Source organism: Cebus imitator, unplaced genomic scaffold (assembly GCF_001604975.1).
Source record: "Cebus imitator isolate Cc_AM_T3 unplaced genomic scaffold, Cebus_imitator-1.0 Scaffold53, whole genome shotgun sequence".
NCBI lineage: Eukaryota > Metazoa > Chordata > Mammalia > Primates > Cebidae > Cebus > Cebus imitator.
This window is the reverse complement of record NW_016107368.1, coordinates 70807-79150: the sequence shown is the minus strand read 5'-3', so window position 1 is coordinate 79150 and position 8344 is coordinate 70807. Positions and strand designations below refer to the sequence as shown.

At 36.1% G+C, this 8344-nt stretch overlaps 2 protein-coding genes across 5 annotated transcripts in view; one reads left to right on the top strand and one right to left on the bottom strand.

Moving 5' to 3' along the window:
- The window catches only part of FGF2 (fibroblast growth factor 2), a 67463-nt gene extending 60767 nt beyond the window's left edge, over window positions 1–6696 (top strand). The window contains exon 3 of the mRNA XM_017528224.2: window positions 5675–6696. Within this exon, the coding sequence (XP_017383713.2) occupies window positions 5675–5860 (186 nt within the window). The 3' untranslated portion in view covers window positions 5861–6696. The remainder of the gene's footprint in view (window positions 1–5674) is intronic.
- The window catches only part of NUDT6 (nudix hydrolase 6), a 30062-nt gene continuing 27831 nt past the window's right edge, over window positions 6114–8344 (bottom strand). For all 4 annotated transcript variants that reach the window (XM_037738366.1, XM_017528221.2, XM_037738365.1 and 1 more), the window contains one exon: window positions 6114–6691. In XM_037738366.1, the coding sequence (XP_037594294.1) occupies window positions 6294–6691 (398 nt within the window). In that variant the 3' untranslated portion in view covers window positions 6114–6293. The remainder of the gene's footprint in view (window positions 6692–8344) is intronic.

Sequence of the window (8344 nt, the reverse complement as noted above, 5' to 3'; positions counted from 1 at the left end):
TTTTTAGTAGAGATGAGGTCTTGCTCTGTTGCCCAAATTGGTCTCAAACTCCTGGGCTCAAGAATCCTCCTGTCTTGGCCTTCCAAAGTGCTGGGATGACAAGTGTGAGACACTGCACCTGGCCTGATGTTTTTTTTTCATGGTTAGATAAGGGTTATGAGTGTTTTAGAGAAAGACTATAGAAGTAAAGTACCATTTTCATGGCATATAATGGTACATGTTATCCTCATGATTGATCATTCATGATATCAACCTTGCTCGCCTGGCTGAGAAAGTATTTGTCTCCACTCTAAAGTTACCCTTTCTCTTCCTTTCCATACTCTACTCTTTGGAAGTAAGTCACTATGCTTAAGAGATAGAGATGATGGTTATGCTCCACCTGCTTGAGGGCTAGTAGCTACATAAATTGTCATTCTTTTGCATGGGAAATTTGTTCATTTTCCTTTATTCAATCATTTATATCAATATATATACACAGATAATTTATTTTATAGTTTGGGTTACAATCCAATAGTACATTATTAATTTTGTTGCTCAAATAATTCCAGCTTTGGCCATTGGGAGCTCTTTCAGTTGGCTCCTGTGCTCTGCTCTTTGACATACTCCTATCAATGAATTTATTTTGAGTACTTCATTACTGTTTGGCCTACAAGATGCTCCAGGCTTATCTTGCATATTCCTGACTCCAGCCTAGAATGATATTAGAAGCCACAAACTGGAATGCTGGGTGTGCTTGTTGCTGTTGAGGTATCTTTGTTCTAAGCCCTCTCAGCTGACATACTAGTGTGTGTGTGTGTGTGTGTGTGTGTGTGTGTGTGTGTGTGTGTGTCTCTATGTTTGTCCAACTGTATTAATATTAAACTAAATATGAGTTCATTCATACTGATATCCCCAACCTTAATCCATCAACACATGAATATTTTAGCAGTCCCCCCACCTTGCTTGTGCATAACCTGCCACCCCAACAGTGAGACTCATGGCTCCTACCATCTACTAGGATTAGTTTCTCTTTATGCAGAAATATCTCACCTAAATTTATTTTCTTTTTGAAATACCAAAGTAAATTAACTATCCAGACAAAAACCAAACTTTTAAAAGTGTTGATTATGCTTTTTCATGCTACATTAGAGTCTGCTCTATTCAAATACACTCTACAAGGGGTCAAACTGCTAGCACTATCTTTAAAATCATTAGCATCATTATCAATAAATGGTTATTGGGCCCCTCTTACAGAATCTTAAACTAAGCTGGTTTATGTGGACAGCCTCCAGGGGAACCTTGAGGCGTTGCCCATCACTATCATATGTATACATCTACCTTTCTTTTTTAGATTTCATACCTTTTAGACTTGAAAATGCTGGTTTATTGGCATTATTGTATATTACACACTTTGTTATTCCATATAAATTAGTACTTTTCAATTTCTAGTTCTGTGGTTATTAGCATAAGCAAAAAGAAGGAAGAAAAGTAATGTGTCCGTTGCAGAGTAGGTGCTCAATAAATACTCATTATTTCCATTTGGATGTCTGATATTCCTCTCAAACTCAACATGTACAAAACTGAATTAATACTCTTTTCCTATAAAGTCTGTTCCTACTCATATCCTTCCCACCACGGTTGATGGCAAGTTCATCATTCTAGAACATAAACTTCAGTGCCATTCTTAACTCCTCTGCTTTTCTCATACCATGCAACCAATCCATAAGAAAACCCTATTAAGTCTACCTTCAAAATATGTCCAAAAGTAGGCACCTCCTTACCATTTCTACTGCTGCCTCCATGATCTGAACCTTCAATCTCTCTGCCCGTATTACTGAATAACCCTTTAACTGGTCTCTCTAAGTCTGCTTTTGACCCTCTGTAGTGTTGGCAGCCAGAATAATTATAGAGAAAGATGTCAGATCATGTTATTTTTCTGCTTAAAAACCTGCAGTGGCTCTCCATTTTCTTAGAATATGAGCCAAATATTTACAATAGCCTCCAAAACTATGAGATCTCGCCCCCTCTCCCATCCCATTACCTCTCTGATCTCATTTCCTGCTATTCTTCCCACATTGGCCTACTTGTTACACCTCAAACACTCTGGGTATGATCCTGTTGCAGGTCTTTTGCACTGGCTTTTCCTCTGATGGGAATGCTCTTCTATGATACCTGGATGAATAAGTTATTGCCTTCATCTCCTTCAAGTATTTGCTCAAATGTCACTTTCTCAATGGAGCCTACTGTGACCCTGCTATTTATGATTGCACCCAGCCTTTACCCCCACCACTCCTAGTCCCTCTTAACCTGTTCACCTTTACTTTTTCCTCAGTTTTCTTATATTCTAACACAGAATATAATTTATTCACTTATGCTTATTGCTTATTGTGTGTCTCCCCCAGCTAGAATTTGGGTGGCATAAAGGCAGGGATCTTGTGCAGTTTTATTCATTGATGTGTCCTAGATGCCTAGAAGAAAAAAATATATAGAATGAATGAATAAATGTATTATTTGAACTTTGTGCTGCCTATACCTCTAAATTATTCTTCAATTTAAAAAAAGCAATAAATAAAGGAAAACTTAATTTGATATAAAGGTATCAAGTAGATACAAGGGCAGAAGGTATCCAAAATCTGAAATGTTACCAAAAGCACTGCGTTTTAAATTCCTCACTTGTTAATGAGTATCATAATGTTATACTCATCTTAAAATATTGTTGTGATTTTTAAAGAAAATTATATGCATAAAAGCCGTCCATAATCATGCATTAAGGGATTTCTCAGCTCTTAGGCCTATATAAAATAAGGCCTTGGAGACAAGGTACAAGTTGTTATAAGCCCTTAGAAGCCACTTTCTTTGTGGTGGCATTCCTCTGAACACCGCTTTTTATCTGAAGTTTGAAATGGTGAGCAAACATGGAGAATAGGAAAAGAGTTCTTTAAATATGTTTATAAAGATTAATAAAATTATATTGCACCAGTTTTTAGTAGGAACACTGAGATCACAGTCAGTGAAGATGATTTGGAAAGTTGGAATGGAGAGAATTGAAAATTGTATTTATACTGCGCTGTTAAATTGCTACTTTTCTTGAGAACTAAATTTTGGCCCTACTACTCATTTTTTAAAAAATGCAGTTTGTTTTCAAGAGCAAAACAGTTGTTTACTAAATTTACATTGCTGAACATTCAGCATAGATGTCAGTTTTCTTTCCCTTCACCGTTTTTTTTTTTTCCCCCAAAGGTAGAAGTAACTTCTGTAATAAATAAATAAGTTGTGGGTTCTATCACATATCCACTTAGTTCCTGGTACTGTTTCTTTTCTCTGAAATATTAGGAACTGGTTGAAAAGGCAAACATTATTGGCATGGTTAGTATTCCAGTAGGCCAAGCATTGTAGGGAGTGCCAGCTAGCAAGGTGGGGCATCCGGGAAGCTGATAGAACACCAACAAATGAACTGACCAAATGCTGTTGTTTAAATTTACCTCTGAGGAATTGGCCTGTGAAGCTCCATGGTGACCTTTCATGGTGTCTTTATGATTATTATGAATTTTTCTTTCATTCTTTATTTCCCTTCCACTTCTATTCCTGATCTTAAACCTGGAATAGGGAAAAGGGAAGTTTTTTTCTTTTATCAATGGCAATGAAGATGACAGAATAAAATAATACAGGTTAACTTCAGTTCACATGAGAGGGACACTAAATTTCACTAGAGGTAGATTAAAGGTATTGGATTTGGAATATGTTGGTCTATATTATTCCAGGTTTAGGTGTTTCGCTCTTACCACATTTGAATCTTTATGAACAGCACAAGACACTCATGTGTATCATATAGCTGGGTCCTGTCAACGTGTGCTTCTTTGTAAGGTTGTGATTTATTGGCATCATAAAGAATTGAGTTTATTAGTAACATATTACATAATGGGAAGACTAGTTAAGTTTGTATTTCAGTTTTTAAAAATCCAATTAACAGTGATCAAGATATTAAAATCAAGTAAATATCCAGTAAAATTCTTATAAGATTACAGGATCTAATATCACACCCTTCCTTAAATGGCTGAGACAAATTTGTCACTTATAGTTCTTTCCCAGGCTTTACTTTTCATTTTTGTTATGCCAGCTCTTTTCCTTGTTTTGTCAGTTTGTTTTTGTCACAACTTGTGCCATTGTTTGCCTTATCTTAGAATCATGGAATCTGGGACAGGGTTCAAGTCTTTTTAATGTGGGTTTTTCCAAACCTGAAATCTTCTAGATATGAGCATATAGAAATAAACTGGAAGTGGTATTTTTTTTTAGACGAAGTCTTGCACTGTCACCTGGGCTGGAGTGCAGTGGTGTGATCGACTTACTACAACCTCCACCTCCCAGGTTCAAGCAATTCTCCTTCCTCAGCCTCCTGACAGGGATTACAGGCACCCGCCACCACACCTGGCTAATTTTTTGTATTTTTAGTAGTCATAGGGTTTCACTATGTTGGCCAGGATGTTCTTGAACGTCTGACCTCGTGATCTACCTGCCTCAGCCACGCAAAGTGCTGGGATTACAGGTGTGAGCCACTGTGCCCAGCCCGGAATGTGGTATTAATATAAAACCATATATTTATATACCTCTGTATACATCTTATATTTATGTGTTTAGATAAGTTTATAATTCTCTCTCTATATACAGAATTATAAACTTATATAGAAAACACATGTAAATTTGTTTATATATATATATATATATACAGACACATACACAACCATAATTATAAAAATGATTTTCTCTTTTTTATTTTGGAGTGAATAAATTGATTTTTCCCCCTAGAGGTATCATCAGTGCCATCCTGTGAAGTTGCTTTTTGAACACGTATCTTAAATAATATGGTAGCTATTAGATTCCATTACTTGGAGTATTATTTCCAGGTCTGTTTGAAAGCCAGCTATTCTTTTTTTCTAATAAATAGTTGAATTGAAATTAAAAGGCAAAATCTATCCCTCAAGAAGGAGCCTGCTGGAAATCAGCATGATCATTACTTATTTCTCATTGTCTAACAGTGTTTGGAGATTGTTAATCATATGTAATATAATATTCCAATATTATTTTTGGCATTTTATACCACTAGCTATTTTCTGTACAATAAACTATTCTTTATTATGCCTTAAAACATTAGCCACTTAAAAATTTTAGTTAAAAATTGGGGGATTAATTCTGTTTGTGAGTCAAGTATTAACAAACCTCCTTCTTCTGTATGGAAAGATTACACTGGGTTAGCCTTCTACTACTGCTTCACTGTACCGCTGATAAAAGTAAAAATGACCCCTGACTGGTAATCTGCCTTGGAACTGGGAGGGGTGTGGGTGGATCATAAATACAGCTGGAAGCTATAGCTTTGGGCTTCCCGTAGTGTGCTGCTTCTTACTAGGTATGTCCTTCCTTGTGTTTAACACCTGACCTGTTTTGGAGCTGGAGAATGGTCTCTGCACTCCTACTGAAGAGACATACTTGATGGTGTCCTGCTGGCATGCTGCATTCCTGGTTTGCATCCTTCTTCAGAGCTACTCTGTGTCATATATATTTTGGCCCATTGAATCTTGTTAGTTTGATTGCTCTGCTGAACGTAATAGCACTGCTGCTGGTTGAGCAGACTGGCCATTGTACTATCATAAATATTTAAGATGAAAAGTGTAATAATAATAATTCTTCCTTTATTTTTCAGAAATGTGTTACGGACGAGTGTTTCTTTTTTGAACGATTGGAATCTAATAACTACAATACTTACCGATCAAGGAAATACACCAGTTGGTATGTGGCACTGAAACGAACTGGGCAGTATAAACTTGGATCCAAAACAGGACCTGGGCAGAAAGCTATACTTTTTCTTCCAATGTCTGCTAAGAGCTGATTTTAATGGCCACAGCTAATCTCATTTCACATGAAAGAAGAAGTATATTTTAGAAATTTGTTAATGAGAGAAAAAGAAAATAAATGTGTACAGCTCAGTTTAGATAACTGGTCAAATAACTTTTTATCCAGTAGTAAAATATGTAACCATTGTCCCAGTGAAGAAAACTAACAAAAATTGTTTAAAAATGTATAGACTTCCCCCTTTTATATAGCATCTGCTGTTACCCAGTGAAGCTTACCTAGAGCAATGATCTTTTTCATGCATTTGCTTTATTTGAAAAGAGGATTTTAAAATGTGTACGTTTAGAAACAAAATTTCTTCATGGAAATCATATCTATTAGAAAATTACAGTCAGATATTTAATCCCAAACGTCCACTATTTCTTATGTCATTTGTTAGTCTACATGTTTCTAAACATACAAATGTGAATTTAATCAATTCCTGTCATAGTTTTATAATTCTCTGGCAGTTCCTTGTGATAGAGTTTATAAAACAGCCTGGTGTGAACTGCTGGAAGTTCTTCCACAGTCAGGTCAATTTTGTCAAACCCTTCTCTGTACCCATATAGCAGCAGCCTAGCAACTCTGCTGGTGATAGGAGTTGTATTTTCAGTCTTGGCCAGGTCATTGAGATCCATCCACTCACATCTTAAGCATTCATGCTGGCAAAAATTTATGGTGAATGAGTATGGCTTTAGGCGGCAGATGATATACATATCTGACTTCCCAAAAGCTCCAGGATTTGTGTGCTGTTGCCGAATACTCAGGAGGGACCTGAATTCTGATTTTATACCAGTCTCTTCAAAAACTTCTCTAACTGCTGTGTCTCCTACACAAAAAAGAGATGTACAAATCAATAAGGATTACAGTTTTAGAAACTGTATCATCAAAGATTTTCATTTCAGTTAAAGTAGCATTATCTAAAGGCTCAAAACATTACCCTAACAAAGTAAAGTTTTCAATACAAATTCTTTGCCTCGTGGACATCAAAATAAATTATGGGGATCCTATAAAAATATTTTCTTACCACTGTACATTTAAGAAGCTTTTGAAATGCTGAATATTTCTTTGGCTGCTACTTGGAGGCTTATCCACCTGTACATTTTTGGGGTCAACTCTTTTTAACTTCTTGCTGCTCTGTTTCCCAAAAGGTAAAAATATAGATTGAAAAGTTAAAATGTTGCACTGGCGCAGTTCCCTTGTTTCTTGAGATAAGATTCCAAAGAACTTAGATTCATTCCTTCAACACCAAAATGCTGTAGGTGTTTCATCAGAAGTTTTCAAAAAACTTGGAATATAAATAATTTTATAATTCAACAAAGGTTTTCATACTTTATAAGGTTGATTTTTCAATTAAATGCAAATTTTTGTGGCGGGGTTTTTATTGCCATTAACATATTTTTGTGGCTGTTTTCTACACATCCAGAGAGACCCCATAACTGTACTTTCTCTAATTTTGTGATGCTGTCATTTTTTCCCAAGGCATTTAGGAGAAGCCCTTTATAAAGCTGCCTTCCTCCACCAATTTTCTAGGAAGCTTCACAGTTGTCACAAAGATTTTTGTTCAAATACTCTTTTGCCTCCATTTTTATTGTTTGTCAAATAGTAAATGATATTCGCCCTTGCAGTAATCCTACTGGTGAAAAACATGCAAAGAAGAGTAAGACACAGAAACACATGGGAGTGTTTCAATTCCCATGTGCTCTGACTGTAGACTATTTTACCAGTCCCCTGAATATGCTCTTGGTTTTTTTCCTGTAAGAAATAGCTATGGAAAGATGCATAGAAAGAGTATAATCTTTTAAAATATAAGGCATTTATCTGCCATTTTTCAATTACATGCTGACTTTTCTTACAATTGAGATTTGCCCATAGGTAAAACATGGTTAGAAATAGCTGAAAGCACAAAAGAAAAATCTAGGCCAGGTGCAGTGGCTCATGCCTACATTCCCTGCACTTCGGGAGACCAAAGCAGAAGGATCACTTGAACCCAGGAGTTCGAGACCAGCCTGGGCAACATGGCGAAATCCCATCTCTACAAAAAAACCACAAAAATTAGCCAGGCATGGTGGCATGCGCATGTGGTCTCCAATACTTGAGAGGCTGAGGTGGGAGGATCGATCACTTGAGCCCGAGAGGTCGAGGCTGCAGTGAGCCCTAATTATACCACTGCACTCCAGCCTAGGCTACAGAGTGAGACTTTGTCTCAAAAAAAAATTAAGATAAATTTTCCTTAATAAGAAAAATAATTTTTATTCTGGCATGCTATACATTTGTTATTAAATCGACTATTAAAGATAGTAGCACTAGTCTTAAATTTGATATAATATCCCTAACTTGTTTAAATGTCCATTTTTATTTATGTTTGAAAATAAATTATGGGGATCATATTTAGCTCTTAGTACCACTGATCAAAAGTTCAGCATGTAGCTCATGATCTATGAGTTACATGCTCATCTTTTTTTTTTTTTTTTTTTTTTTT